General features: G+C 38.6%; 1 protein-coding gene across 1 annotated transcript in view; it reads left to right on the top strand.

Annotated features, from left to right (window-relative positions):
• LOC115446544 overlaps positions 1-16,517 on the top strand; it is a 72,240-nt gene that overhangs the window by 39,243 nt on the left and 16,480 nt on the right. The window contains exon 3 of the mRNA XM_030173225.2: positions 11,694-11,805. Coding sequence (XP_030029085.1) covers positions 11,694-11,805 — 112 coding nt within the window. The remainder of the gene's footprint in view (positions 1-11,693; positions 11,806-16,517) is intronic.

Raw genomic sequence — 16,517 nt, 5'->3', positions numbered from 1 at the left:
CATCATGAGGAAATCTGCATACCTGAGAAATTCTCTGTAGGAATTTTCGAGGGTGTGTGAAGTCTACCAATTCGCACTAGGCCAGCGTGGTGGACTAAGGCCTAATCCCTCTCAGTAGTAGAGGAGGCCCGTGCTCAGCAGTGGGCAAGTATATAATACAGGGCTGATATTATATTATTATTATTGTTAAATTGGCCGCGATCAGTTAGCTAAGGCATTTTGTTCTCCAATTACTTTTTGAAAAATGTCACCCTTCGCCACTGGTATATACCGTACATTTCTTAAACACCATTATACAAACAAACAATGCTATAAACTACTCATTACAGTTGTGGTTGATTGATCGGCTATCCTGCGATTAACAGCCAATAACTTAAGGACTGATTTATGTATGTCGGAACGGAGGTAAATAAAATAGGGCGTCGCGTCGGTGCGGCGCGCCTCGTGTTATGTCTCCGTTAGACGTTTACAAATGCTATGTGAATTAAAGTTATGGATCCACGAGTCGTGAAGAATCACGGGTTAAATATTTTTCACTAGGAAAATGAAAGTGATTAAATAACTAACTGTCTCGATGGATTGTCGTCTCACTGGAGTATGAGAGTGATGGAACAAAAGGCGCCTGTTTATTGCGCACACATTTGTGCACTATATCTCCTGCGTACTTGGCTGATCTCCGTTGAGATTGGCCGCCTTTCCACATTAACAACTTAGTTTAGATTGCACAGTATAGCGTATCAGTTACGTCATCGCTCATTGTATCCATTTTCATTACATTTTCAGATTGGATTCTCCAAAAGTTTTAATCCAAAAGTCGAGGCACAATAAAAATAAATGCTAGTACGTAAAATTACTATATCCAGCAAGAAGTTTCAGCGGTTACGGCGACTACTTAACAAGTCGTGCCCGGTGGGTACTCGGAAATTCTGTACGTTTTGAACAGTACCGCGAGACCATAATTTCCTATTTCAAAACTTTATTACAAATTAGATTTTGCCGGCGGCCATGTTCGCGTAGAAAGTCCTTTTCTTGTGTGAAATATAGCCTGGATTACGTCGGGAATATTGTTGTATCTGGAAATGATAATCCTGTAAAAATATTTGCTGTTTCCGCCCTTAATGACAATGAATGGTTGTTAATATTTACTTCATTGTGATCCTAACATAACGAGGAGAAGTGTCATTAGAAAACAAAATGTATAAATAAATAGTTAGGGAGTTCCCTCGCCCTGCTTTCGCACGGATATTATCTATAACTTCTGGTAGTACGAGCGCAACCAAACTTCACATGATCAACCGCTGGGCTAATCTGAAGATAACCTAAAAAAATCATTAGAATCGCTCTAGTAGTTTTAGAGACATTAATATATATACATAGATGGATAGAGAGATTCATAAGTTGTATTTGACATTAAGTTATAACTTTATAATATAATACGAAATATATTAGTCGATAAAAGTGCCTCTAAATGAAGGGAGCTCTCCCCTCGCAAATGCCATACTACCCTATCTTCGTGCTAATTACGAACACAAGGATTCGTTACACTAATGATCAGTCTAACCACTGGACCGAGGCTAGCTCTCTTTGCATAATGAGTATTTCTTTTGAAAATACAAGTATTATAAAGACAATTGTCAAGAGATGCATGTTATATTACGAAGTATTATTATTGTTGTTTATAATAAATAAGGTGGTGGTAGGATGTATTTTATATCCGCCTGGATAGCGACCACCGTACACAAGGTGTTAAAACCCGCCACAGTGGCCCAGGTAAGTGTATCGCATTCCGGAATCGGCCTGTGTATATCCGGTTCCAACAGGCCGGCATAATAGGCTACCGGACTCATTTTGGTTCTTTACTATTATCGAATATTTACATAATATAAATTATAACACAGAAGGAATTATTAAAATCCGGTAAAAAATCAACAAGTTATAAGACTTAGAATTTCGGTGGAAGGGGTAATTAACAAGAAATATAAAAGAGACGAAATATCCACATGTGACGTCATCGGGAATTACGACGCGTGCGAAAAAAAGAGATGAAGCGATATCCCCACATCGCGCCCACTTCTGCACATTACAATTTTTAAATATAAATTTCTCGCTCATTTTTCACAGAAGTGCTTCTTTTTCGTATTATTAACCATTAAATATAGAATAATGTACAAAATCAAGCATAGGCCGGTCCCCTATTGTGTCGACTGTCGAGGGGTAATCATCTCTCGTCAATCGACATTCTGTTAGACTCCCAATCCACTTATTATCAGATGGAGTGCGGTCACTTTGCCCATATAAAACTGAACTGCATTATCGGCGTTAAACTAAAATGAACCCTGTAGATTGGCAATAAATTCTCATCACATATGGTATTGCATAGAAACCGAGTAACAAATATTTGACAGCAATATAAAAATAACAATCTTATATGTACCCTTAAAATACATATAACGAAGTCTCACGCCGCCACACCACTTTTGAAATGAAATAATATGACGTCGTAACAGTTCAACGTTCAAAAGGCACCGAACCACGATGTCTAAGTACTAAAAGGGGAAACGGACCATTCGGCTACGGGTCTTGTTGTATAAAAGTTTTAATGCCGCCGTAACACCGATTTGGTAATTATAACGAGTCCCGAAACAGGCGCACGCGATGTTAGACCTGGTTTGTTTATTAGGGGAAGAAGGGGTGCACCGGATTTCGATGTAAATGTTTTACTTTGTTTTGATAAAACTGTGATTTAACTTTGTTTATGTTTATATTGTTTTCATGCCTTTAAAGTTTGGAATATCATATAATATTGTTTTGAGTTCTGAGCTGAATTAACACCTTCGCTACAATCCTTGTACTGAAAATGAAAATACCGCTACACCCTTCCATTTTCCTATAAAATTGTAGATTTCCTTTCTTGTTCTTATCTTAGAAACTACTGGACTAATCTGAAGCTTCCTTTACTAATTGAAAGCTTCTTTATCTCAGAGAGCTATCGACTTCTTCTCTTTTGAAAACTTACACTTACACGGGTGAAGGTGCGACTAAGTTAGTCACTTACAAACATGTCAGCCGAGTAGTTCCTTGTTTTTTTAACTAAAGCTTTAATCATCATTGGAGTAACCCGTCCTTTATTCTATTCTCAGCCTAAGTAGTGACTACAAATTTCCATTAACATACAACATACGGTTCAGCTTAATTCTGCCTTTCATTTTCATTCTAGCAACTATATCACATCGTGGTAAAATTATTAATTTTAATGTGCGTTTAGTACTTTATGGTTCATTACGTTAATGCTTCTACGGCACACGTGAAATGTAGAATGGTGTCACCTTGACGTCGGTCTGCGCCACATTATTCCATTATGTAACAGAATGTAATTCTTGTCTATAGCGTAGACTGTAGAACTTGGGGTAATGGGGTTGATTGCGGTTATATGTAGGCATCATTTGCTTATGGTATGTGGCTGCTTTGTGATGTAACCACGCATGGATCGTGCAATTGGTGCACCGTGCTACTTTGATTCGAAGAAACTAATGGTTCAATGGAATGTGAGTCCTATGTTTTACATAAAGTAAGCTTAGTTTACTAGTGGTAGGTCTTTCATAGGAGTTCGCCTGGGTAGATACCACCGCAGTATCAATATCTGCCGCCAAGCAGCAGTGTGTAGCCCCTGTTGCGTTCCGGATTTGGGAGGCATTGGATCCAGTGTAACTACTGGATATAATAAGACTTCACATCTCATGTCTTAAGATGGCGAGCGCATTGGAATACCAAACAATACTTTGTAATTCAAGGTCTTGGATGGTGTTTCTACTGTTTATGGTTTTTGCAATTCTTAGCATCACACAGTTTTCGATATTATAAGTTCGTTTAGAACTGTCGCTTGAACTCCTTACTATACATTTTAATTCCAATAAGTTCAGTATTTCGCGCGTTGTTTAAAATATTTTTAGATATAAATAGTGTGTTATATAAATAACATAGAAGTAGCCAATGGTCGAACGTAAGGCAAGTTTAACTTGCGAGTTAGGAACTTCTTAACAACTGTTATATCGAGACTCGGAACTTAGAAACTTTGTTTCAGTTCCGAAGCTAAAATAACTCTGATCGATTTGAAAACTATATTATAACTTCAAGACTTTCAAAGATAATGTTCTATTTTGCGAAGTCATGTTAGACTTGCTGTTATCTGTAGGTTACCTCAATATGGGTGTATTATTATATCTTATGCGGGGACGCCAAAGTGACCCAGCTCCACCTGATGGTAAGTGGAGTAGTGTCCAGGTAGAGTGTCGACTGACAAGATTGAGACAATGATTACCCCTCGTCAGTTACAATTATGCCGGCCTGTCTGAAACGCAATATACAGAGTTATAATACCAAAGGTTTTGTGCTAGACTTGCGGTTTTCTGAAGCTTAACCAAGAGCCTAAACCGGCAGATCTTACGATACCTTGACGTCATGGCGTGTGATGTACTAGTTTTAAACATCCATATACCTTCTACAAAAACCATGTATTCTTCAAACCAATCAGCGACGGACAAAAACTTGATTCAATTTAAATTACCGCGAAAGAATACGTTCTTATAAGGGTGTGAAGGGGAACTTTTTACGAGTCCACGTTAATTAAATCTCTCGAGTTACCGCTGGAGCCGGGACGAGCTTCTTGCGATCGTTCCCGGCCGCTTATCGACGTTAAGAATAGATGGTAGACGGGGACTATTCATAGGAATTGTATGAGACTAAGATTGTGAGTTTTGTATTTAATTGTAATTTCATTTGTGTTTGTCTGGATTGGGGTGTGTTTTATTTAAATCGGTGTTATTTGAAGTGTTCTATAGAGCGAAACGGTGAACAGTTCGCCACAAAAGTAGCTGAACAAATTGAAAATTTAAATAATGCGGTCGTAGCCTCCATGGTCACCATGGGGACCCCCCCCCCGTAACCATGAAGTTGCAAAGTTTTCGAAATGTTGGGAGAAATTTACAATATGAAAACCCGCAATGAAATGCTAAAAATACTTTAATTACAATGTCTAACATTCGACAATAACAACTAAATAATTTTGTGTCCCTGGCAAAAACTATTTACATCAATAAATTCAACTATAAAGGATTAACTTTATTTTACACAAAGAAAAATAAGTGCTTCTATTATACTTAACGTACATAAATGATTAAAGTTTTATAAATTATTCAGCTATTTTGTGGCTGACATTTTATAAAAAAAAAAACCTATACATTAGAACTAATCAAATGTCTTGATAACTACGGATCGATCTTGGAAATGGATAATAAAATTTGCTTGAAATATTACTTATTCTGATTGATTTAAAGAAAGAAAGAAATAAAAACGACTTATTATTATTATTTAGAGATGTCTTTCGAGATTATGGATTCATTTTAACTGTAATACGTATTGTATAATTTTAACTGTAATAACCAGCAAAACATTGCTGCTTATTAGCGACGACGGGCCTTCGGTGACAAATCTGAAACAAATACTGGTAATTACAACGGTCGGAATTTGAAAATCGAATACGCGACCTCCCGATTCACAGCCGTCTCATCGCCCGTTGCGCTTTATAGATGCACGCCCAATTGGATTAAGATTCTATCTCGCCTTGATCGCAGTGGATTAAGAGTCCAGCATAGATTTATATCACTCCAAGGGCATCTACAATCGGATCCGCAATGGGGTGGATGGTGGTGCAGTAAAATGAACCTGTGTGCTTTATTATCGCCAGATTGGTATAAATTAAGATAATTGCTGTAAACCATATGCGCTTGGAAATTATTGATATAAGTAAATGGATTAAATCCTATTTCTTTCGGATGTAAATGCTAAGGTTTGTGATGATTGAATGGTTGAAGTAAACACAAGAAACGCTTCCGCTGTCCGGATAATATTTCAAAAAACGTCCTGGATTAATCAGGAGAGTGCGTATTCCCTCCTTCCTATAATCCTGGGTCCTTCCGCCATCGTGTGAAGAAGCATCTTAGTAAGCCGGCATGATTGTGTCAAATGGCATGAAATAGCCATCAGTTGTCATGATGCTCTATCTGACGGCATCTTCCTTACCATCAGGTGCGGTGCAGTCACTTTGTTGTGCTTGATAAAAAAAGGGAATTTTCATTGGGCGGCGCTCTTGATCTTGATGATCTATTTGTGAAATAGCTTCCCTATTACTCCACTGCGTTGGAACACGTTTATAACTATTCGTCTACAGTAACCATTCATAAATACACTTTCCATCGTCGTGTCTATGTTTATCATTCCAATACCGTTACCTATTTAGTGCTTAGACTTCCAGCCGACGCCGAATAACGTAGGCCGAACGGCCTTGTGCTGTTGGGCCTTGAACGACGATCAATATAGAGTGGCCCGGTCTGCCCCGCTCTGGTTACGTGTCCACTAGTGACGCGCGACATCGATATCAACCGGGAAATGTACCGGTAATTTGTCGTTTATCGATATTTTGGTAACATTTAGCAGCTTTTGTGCTGAGAATGCAACGAATAGTGTGGTGAGGACACCGTTAAAGATTTTCACAATTTCGATTGTAATTGTTTTTTGAATAGCATCGTAAAACAGAAAAAGTATGTTCTTTTAAACTCTCAAATTCCGTCTGAACGTCAGATTTGAGTTTTAATTTTTTATACGTTCTTTAATCTTCTGGCTTCTATTACCGTTTAAAGCTATCCAAAATTATAACAGGTCCAATATTTTTCTGTATAACGTATCAGACGTCCTTGGTTCACAGCTCGCCGGCCGGTATAACTCAGTTGGTTAATCCACTAGGGACGTGCGACGTCGATGTTCGCGTACACGGAGTAAAGTGGCAATTTGTTGTCACGTATTTTTGTGTCAGGCGTCGACATGGCTTGTGATAGGGCCCATATTTAGTCTCAGAATATTGCATAGCTTATATTTTTGCAGTCAGACGAGATGTAGAATTTTTAAAAATTTTATAATGAAATCTAGGACTAAATTTCCGCACCTTTGCGTGAATAACATTTTACATGTTGCATAACGGGAGCAAAGAAAACCTCTTTACAACTATCTCTACTATATTCGGTATAATTGATAAATCAGAATAAAGTTTTCTTTGTTTCCATTTGAGTTCTTTCCTTCCGTTGTTATGGTAGACGCGAGTGCCAATAGATAACTGTCTGTTACCATTCGATACTCTATCTGGACGGCATTGCGCTTACCGTAAGGTGCAGTCACTTTGTCGCGCCACAATACAAAAAAAAAGCTATATTATTTGTTTAGGTATTTATCAGAAATTCTTATGAATCCCATCTTTGGTCATCCTCTAGGCCCTAGGGACAAGCAATATTGATACTCGTGTACGTGAAAATTAATAGCTATTTGTCGTATAGCGTTTTTAATTTTATTTATCGTTTAATTCGGCTTTGTTGATTAGCTTCACTTCTGTCCCGAAGCGTATACACTAGAGACGTTCGACATCGATGTTTGCGTTTACAATGTTCTTAGCGATGTTTAGACGGGTGGGATAGGTTAGGTAATGATTGAGTTAAGTATTTTCTATGTAATAGGTATTAAATATGTTTCGTAGTAAGTACCTTCCTGAATTCCTAATTTGTCACGACAGAATTAATTATGGTTGATTGCAGTATTTTTATTACTTTTTAATGCGATAAACTGCTTTAAATATAACCTCAGTATGATCCCAGCATACCATATCAACGATACTAACGTATTTTTTCCATAAGAATTATTCCGTTGAATATATGATATTCTGTTAAACATCGATGTTAATCAAGATCACTATCGTGACGTCACATCGACGCGACACATCACTAGTATTAACGCCTCTATATAACGTTGCGTGTTTTGGACGCGGTATTTTTAGGCCCCGACGGTCAAGGCCGGGTGACAATAATAATGTCGGATATTATGAAAACAGTATGATAACATAATATGTAAGGTCACGCCTCTGTACCCGACCGGATGGGTAGAGAATAAACTCGAGCATGTACTGAACGCCCAGTGCGTTTTCTTCCCATGATGAAGAATGAGTCTATACTAATATACTTAAGAAGATATGATGTTTTTTTTGTTTTTTTTTTTTTTTGATAAACTAGCTTAACCGATTATAAAAAAACTTTCACTAGTAGGAAGCTGATGGTGGAATAGGATATATTTTGTATCTATCTAGAAAGCGTTCCGGAATCAGTCTGTGTACATTCGGTTCAAGCAAGCCGGCCTGGCGAGGAGTAAACAATCTATATGAGCCGTACCCTACTTACCATCAGATGCAGTTGTCGTGCCAATAAAAAAAAGTAACTACATTTCCCCTGAGTGCTTATATTTTTCTGAATGGGCGCTAACGCAGGCGCATCAGCGAGCAATTAACTACCCGGAAAGCGAACCTAGGATCTAAAGGTCTCAGTATGAAACCATGTATGCGGTTACTACATAGCTAAGGAGTTAGTTAATACTTGTTTATAAATCAATATGCAGGCAAAAGGAAGGATTTAAGATCTAGTTCACTTTTCGCATTTCCAATAAAGCCAGTCTTTTCTCTCCTAGCTATCAGTTTTAGCCAAATTAAAAAGTAAATACAGGGTCATTATTGTCCATATAAAACTTTCCTATAACCGCTGTTGCGTAATTCATGTGATAATTGGAACTCGGCTAGGTTTTCCCCAGGGATAGCGCTCGGGTGAGAGATACGTGATGAGAAATTAAACCATTTTAAATTGAACTTGGTGTTCTACAGCGTCGCTTATACGGAAGGATTAAGCAGGATTCCACGGGACGGTTTGATTATCTCTCAGTAGTACTTTTAGAATTAAGCTACATGTCTTTTAGCCTATAGTACTTTTGAAAATGTAGCTACATGTCTTTTGGCCTATAGTACTTTTGAAAATTTTGCTACATGTCTTTTGGCCTATAATACTTTTGAAAATTTAGCTACATGTCTTTTGGCCTATAGTACTTTTAAAAATTTTAGCTACATGTCTTTTGGCCTATAGTACTTTTGAAAATATAGCTTCTTGTCTTTGTAGTCACGTTGTAATCAGTCCAGCCGTTTTGAATTAGTTAAATAAAATTTTTTTTTAGGCGGGATATTCGAATCTCCCGACTGCAAGGCAGAGGTCCTGTGGATAGTGGGGAGGGAAATGGAGAAAGGATGGAAATTTCATAGGATAAGTGGAGGGGAATGTTCGCGGGCCCTTCTAGGCCTCAATGTGATTTAACGAACAAGAAGTATAGCTGTGTGTTGCGGGCCGCAATAAATGCCTGCCCGTGCATGGGTACGCATTCGGTGTGAAGACCGAGAAATAAAAGTAAATTTTACCTGATTTTAAACGGAATTGAAAAAATTAAAGGCAATCAAATAAGGATATGTATCGTTCAGAGAAAGTGTGTCTCTCTAAATGTAAGAGAAGTTTTAGTAATAGTTCCAGAAATATCGTCTTGCAAACAAACTTACAAACTTGCGAACTTTACCTCTTTGTAATAATAAAGTAAGTTTGAAAATAGAATAACCTTACTATTTCAAAGACTATTTGCGCACCAATAAGTTGGCAAATATTTTACTTCTAACGTCCCGATGCTGCGCCAAGTCGTCGACGCGGCAGTTTAAGGTGGTATTTTGGCTATAAATCTGTTCGGTAATGCCATTCTTATTCTAAAGGAATAATTGAGCGCCCTCCCCGAAACGGAGGGGGATTGAGTGCCGGTAATTTAGGGTTGCCATCTGCCCCGGGTTAATGGGACATGTCTATCGGTATGTTCCGGTCGTCCCGGTCTATCTTCAAAATATTCCGGTATTATTAGAAAGAAGTTGCATGTTGTATATTATGAGTATACACTCTTTGCCCCTTTGGATAGCGACCGCCGTACCTGGCATAGTGGCCCTGGATCAAGATATCTGGTTCAAACATACCGACATAATTGTATCGACTGGCGAAGGGTAATCAACTCTCATCAGTAGATACTATTTGGAGCCCACTTCGCGATCATCAGGTGTAGTGGGTACTCTTTGCAAAGATCGTATAAAAATTGTATGTATAATAACATAGTCGCGAATACACAAAAACAACGGTTTTACGGGTCCAGTGAATTAGGAATTCATGGCAACCCTACGTTAATTGTATCTGCAGACTTAACTTTCTTTGGCTCAAGACTAATGATCTTGTTCTCGGAGGCTTGATGTAAATTCAATTTGCTTTGGATTATTATTGCTGTGTTTTTATGAGGATAATTTATAATGAGGTTTATTTAGGACATCTTTTTATTATATAATATTGAATGAATATGAAGCGGTTCTTATACTTGCTGATACCCAGCGCGTTGTTGTCACAGAACTCATTTCTGGAATATTAAAATATCTCACTACTTCAATGCTTTTTCATTTAAAGAGCATGTATTTACATTTGCTGGTGCGACGTGCGTGCCACTTAGTGTAAGCTTATTGTACTATGCCTAAGTTGACGAAGTTTTATCGCAATTGGTATTTGATTGCATAGAATACGGACAAACATTTTTAAATCCCCCCAATGCACGGGCGGACATTTTTCGCGGCCCAAAACACACAGTTAAATGTGTATACCTCATGGTTGGTAATTCACATTAAGACCTATAAGGGCTCGCGAACAGTTCCTAGCCTTGTCCTCTCCTTCCATTCTGAGAGGTTTCCTTATCCTTTCCCACTTCCTTCCCAGCTATCCACTCCCAACTATCCTCCAGAACCCTTCAATCGACAACCCGGGGGATTCCAGTGCCCCATTCGCGGTTTCCTCCGGTGTTTAATGCGGGGTCCGATACCCAAATAAAAATTAATTAAATCTATACTAATGTATAAAGATGAAGAGTTTGTTTATTGTTTGTTTGAACGCGCTAGGCTCAGGAACTACTATGCCATTCTCATCTCATCTCATCAGCCTACAACTGTCCACTGCTGAACATAGGCCTCCCCTAGGGTGCGCCACGTTGCTCGGTCCTCCGCTCTCCTCATCCAGCGTCCACCGGCGATCCTACGTATGTCGTCGGACCAGCGGGTCGGAGTCCTACGCTACTTTTACCGTATTATTTTTCACTAATAGGAAGCTATGTTAACCCTAAGAGCTATAGGCTACTTTTATCCGCCACAAATAAAAGTTAGTATTAGATAAAAATGCGTACTAATTGAGGATATCTAGGCACTGCAGTGGTCTGATACCTAATACTAAGTAATGAAGTTGTTGAAATATATCGATCAACAATAGGCACTGCATATCTCAAGGATTCTAAGAATTATGCCAACCGATCTGTATCTGTTCCTCTGACGCTGACAGGGATGCGACTCATCGGAACGTTGTTTTTGCGTCTTTGCCATGTGTACGATAGTAATTATGCATAGAAGAACAAAATATAGGTTTAAACTATCAAACAAATAATTATTTCTTATGTTTACGCGAATGTTAAACATTAAAATAAAAATATTTTACGGATTTTACGGCGGTTTATATATTATAATTTTCTCTCCCGACTTTTCGAAGACTTTGCAGCTTTCGTGCTCTCAGGGCGGACTGAGGTGTTGGCCATCCGAAAAGTCAGTCACTATATCTACCTACATTTTACAATTATATATATTTTTTTTAATTTTGGCTGTTAGTAGTCCGTTCTACGCAGAATGAGCTAGATATTCTAGAGGTTTATAAACTTGTTTTTTGTTTCAGTCGGACAGAAGCCTGCTCCTGCGCCAGATAGACGTGGACGACGCCGGGCTATACGAGTGCGGCGTAGAGAACGAGACTGCGTACGTCGACAGAGTCAACCTCACAGTTAGAAGTAAGTGGTGTCCTTTACTGGTGATATTATATATTTTATATCAGCCCGTATAGTGACCACCGTACACTAGGTGCTTAAACCTGCCATAGTGGCTCATGTAAGTGTGTCGCGTTCCGGGATTATTCTGTGTATACCGGTGCCAACAGGTCGGCATAATTATGTCGACTGCCAAGGGCCCTTATTCTGTATGATAGTGTAAACGCGTAACGCGGCCGTGTCATGTTATCTTCGAGAAATGTGCGTGGAAAAGTATTCTGTAAGCTAAATTTCTATAGTCCTAAACATGATGCGTTGTATTACGTGCTTGTTAAGCACTGTTAACATAACGTACGGGATATAGAATAAGGCCCAAGGGCTAATCATCTCTCGTCTGTCGACATTCTATTGGACCACTCCACTTACGATCAGGTACAGTGGGGTCAGTTTGCCCTCCCTGTATTAACAAAAGTATTATGTCACTTACACGAACAATGCTATGGGGACGCACTGTGCGCCCTAACGCATGATATCGGCAATTCCAGTTTTCATTGGCTTTGTTTACCTGACAACTGAAGTAAAGTTGTATATCTATAGTACCTAATCACACCGCCCCTGCGCCTGCGCACTGCGAAGGCTGTTATGCCTTAAGCGCTGAGAAACTGTCAAATTTTCATAGCATTGCTCCATACTTAGCTGAGTGACGTTTGCGAATATGGTCTATAATGACAAGACTGTCTCGGTGGCGTAGTTATATTGAGTGCGTGGTACGACGTCGCTCCAAGGTCAAGCAAAGTTATTCAGATGACTATCAGTCCGGATTTGAGTTTGATTTCAATATGGCGATAGATTCTTCCCCTATCATATCAAAGGATGGGATAGAAGAAAGAGGTACCCACATTTCATCATTAATATACTTGTCGAAATATGTAAGCCCTGGTTGCACCTCTGCCTACCCCTTTGGGAACGCGTAATATATAATTGTTTAAGCCGTCTCAAACTTAACGACTGTAAAATATCATTCAAAACGAATTACAAAAGACTGCGGTTTGCTGGTTGAAGTGTCCTTGAAACGAAAAAGCATGTGTACTGCACGTTTATGGTGACAGAAATAGATATTGCGTACTTACTCACTGTACCCAGGCGAGATTTCACACCTTTATTTATACACGTAAGGCAAAGTGATCACCCTGCACCTGATGGTAAGTGGAGTGGGGCCAATAGAATGTCGACTGACCAGTGATGATGACCCCTCGGCAGTCGACACTTATGCCGGCCTGTTGGAGCTGGATTTACACAGGCTGATCCCGGAACGCGACACACATACGCGGGCCACTATGACACTTGCATTGCTATATACTAAAGTAAACTCACCTCCGAAACAGAGACGCATATTATACAACAACCAGGTTTGACCGATACTGCCGTATTAACTTGTCCGGAATGTCAAAAATTTATTAACCAAAATACACTTTATTACACGTCCATTAAAGTCCCCGACGGCGGCCGCTTATCAGCTAGCAGTCAAGTGATCATTAAAATTAAAACTAGGCGTAACCGAATAAACGGAAATACACCGAGGTCTCTTCATTCTAAGGTGGTTTGGACATTTGGAGAGGACGAATGATAAAAGACTGACAAAGACAATCTACAAGGCGAATGTGGATGGAAGAGCCAGTAGCGGTCGACTGCACCGAACCTACGAATGTCAGATATCTGACAGTCTTAGTAAAAGCCAGGTCAAAAGTACGCGGAACCGCCGGGAATGCATAAAAAGATTGATGAAGGTGGAGGAAGCGCGAGAAGTATGTCAGAATCGTGCAAAGCCATAGTCTCTGCCTACCCCTATGGGATAGAGGTATGATACTACGTATGTATGTATCTCTTTGTTCTACACGAAATGTATTCGATTGGATAAAACCGGAAGCGCGACTATGGTTATTGAATTTTTTGTTTATTGTTATATGTCGTGACTTCGAATAACGAGTTTTTGATGTCGGTTTGTTTGTACACGTGTTTTGGCATGTGCATGTTACGTTTGGTAATTAATATACATATTTATAAGGTTGTTTTTGTATTTGAATAATATGTATTAGATAGTAAATAAAGCCCAAATTACTCAAAAGGTTTTGCTGGTGGTTGGATATTTGTTGCCTAAGTTGGACGGCTAAGATGTCTTACAATGAAGTGTTGGCCCGAATGCAAAAGAGTACGAAGTTAAGATCATCAAGCAGCGTAGTGTAGTACCTAGGTCATGTCCTGACAAATTATAGATACCATTTGCTGAGAACCATCTTGATGGGCAAAACGTGCGTCAAATCAGCTAATTAATAATCGTAATAAAAAATCGCTAAGATATGTCACTACCATACATATATTTCTTTTTTATGAGCGTAAACGATTGAAGAAAAGCGTCTTACCTACAGCCCCAGAATATTTGCAGGATATACAAACATATAATTTGTCTGAGTGCGGAGATTGAAGTCGCCACCCCTCGTTTTACAGTTGACTCATCGCTACGCCACGGAAGCTGTGAAATAGCGGCATGATAAATTTCCATTGCTTAGGAATAAATTTGTCAATTTCTATCAAGCACTGATTTACAAGCTTTGTGGACTAGTTCGAATGGGCACTGAATTCCTTCTTCGATGCACGTGGATGATCGTATATAAAGTGAGATTAAAAGAAAATAAATATATTTATCTACAATGCCTTTTGATCGCGGTTCTACCCAAGTAGAAAAAGGTTTTTTCAGTATAAAAGTCCCACTATACACATATTTCCTCGGAAAAAGTAGGCTATATGCTATACTGGATTATAATTTATCTCTGTTCCAAATTTCCAGTCGTTCTGGTGCGATTGAGTAACAAACACCTTATAATATTTAGTATAAATACGTCTGCAAAACGTACACAAATAAATAATGAAATAAAAGAAAATACGCAACTTGAAAGAATTACTCTACAATGCTGCCGGAACTGCCCCAAAGCGGCGTCTCTGCGCCACGCTTCTTCTAGAGTTCAATAGCCTCCTTACTATAGGGATCCCTATATCTATGACGTCATGGATTATCAGGCTGGCATCTGTCTTAAATCTATGAAATTAAGGTCTCATCATAGTCGTATCAAGTCCTAAAACTTTCGGTAAAATAACATATAGTACTTTGCAAGGGTTGTGATTTATGCGTTTATTTGACCATAAATATTTCGCGTTGAAACCGCACGATTGCCGCGTGGTTAATCATTGCAAGGAATTTAATTGTTGTGGCTAAGTAAATAAAGTTTAATTTGGCTATTGACCACAAATATTTTGGCTAGTGCGTAGTACCCGCAAGAGAATACCGTGTTGTATAACTTCAGACTTAATATGATAATTTTGTTTATTAAAAGGAACAACTCACAAAACATACATCGATACCTGGTTAATACAAAGTTTCAAAACAAGAAGCTAAATTTTGTTTCAATTACGAGTCGTCACAGCATGCACATAATACAAAATGAGTGAAAGGATAAGACAAGGGGGAGAGATAATTATAACTACAATACCAGAAGGATTAATAAGTAAACCATATAGACACGAGCGCGATAACTAACGTTAGCTTACTCTAACCTGTAATAGATAATCAAAAGAAATAAATCAATATTGCAATAATAAACATCTAGATACCATAATTACGATATTTCCTGATTACTTCGCGTGACTGCGCACATAAAAATGTCGCTAAACAAAACTAATTATGGCAAATAACAATTTTATAGCACGCTAACGGGGAATCCATAATTATGTTGGTCTAGTGGCTGCTTGGGTTATGGGGTCATTATGGGTTCGAATGTTTCTGCCCTTCGTACCAGATTTGAGATTATAAAGTGGGGTTGAGATAAGTTAGAAAACTTGCAGAACACAGCTTCCAAAAGTCATTTTTACCGTGTAATCAATCATGACAAGCTTCGAAACGTCGGCAGAAAATCATAATATAAAAAACCATGATAAAATCCGTAAGATAGAACAATTTGTCCGAAAAATACGAATTTAAGTTTGTAGAACACACGGCGAGTCCCATGTGTATAGAATTATTGAAATATTGCTCCTAGTGTAAACGTATCTCGAAGTTCCTACGTAAAATATTGCCGCGAGAATTGGCTAGACTAAACTCAGCTTAATATGATAAACTAAGTTATCTAGTATTGGACTAGTGCAAAATACGGTTATAGCTCATCCTCTATTTCATCTTAGAACAGAGTTAAATGCAGCAGACAATAGGTACAATAGTTACACTTAAACCTACTTAAGCAACGAAGACGTCGGCTTATAGTATAGAGGGGGAGCCGGGGAGGGGAGTATTAAAACCTCCAGTAGTGGGCGCAAAATATTATGCTCCATTGAGGCAAACACAATAATCCCGCCGTGATATAAATGGCGATTTCATAAAAGGAGACTGCTCTAGCCGGTTTGTAGTGTGAGTATATTTTAGTGCGAAATCCGGACAAGTCTTTTTTACAGATAGCAAATCAGTAACTAGTTTACCAAAGACTTATGGTGGCGCGTTTTATATTTTATTGCAAGTTTTGGCTGCATTAAGATGATATTATAAATTATACAGGATATATTATAAATTATACAGGTGATATCTCTATACCTTGTGGGTATGTTTTACGTGCCGCGCTTTGCCCATACCTATGGTTCGTGTCGGCGCATATGCAATTGCGCTAGATTAGTAGAAATAAACTTAACAGAAG

This window comes from Manduca sexta, chromosome 14 (genome assembly GCF_014839805.1).
Source record: "Manduca sexta isolate Smith_Timp_Sample1 chromosome 14, JHU_Msex_v1.0, whole genome shotgun sequence".
NCBI classification, from domain to species: Eukaryota; Metazoa; Arthropoda; class Insecta; order Lepidoptera; family Sphingidae; genus Manduca; species Manduca sexta.
The sequence above is the reverse complement of the archived record's forward strand: the minus strand, read 5'-3'. Positions and strand labels throughout refer to the sequence as shown.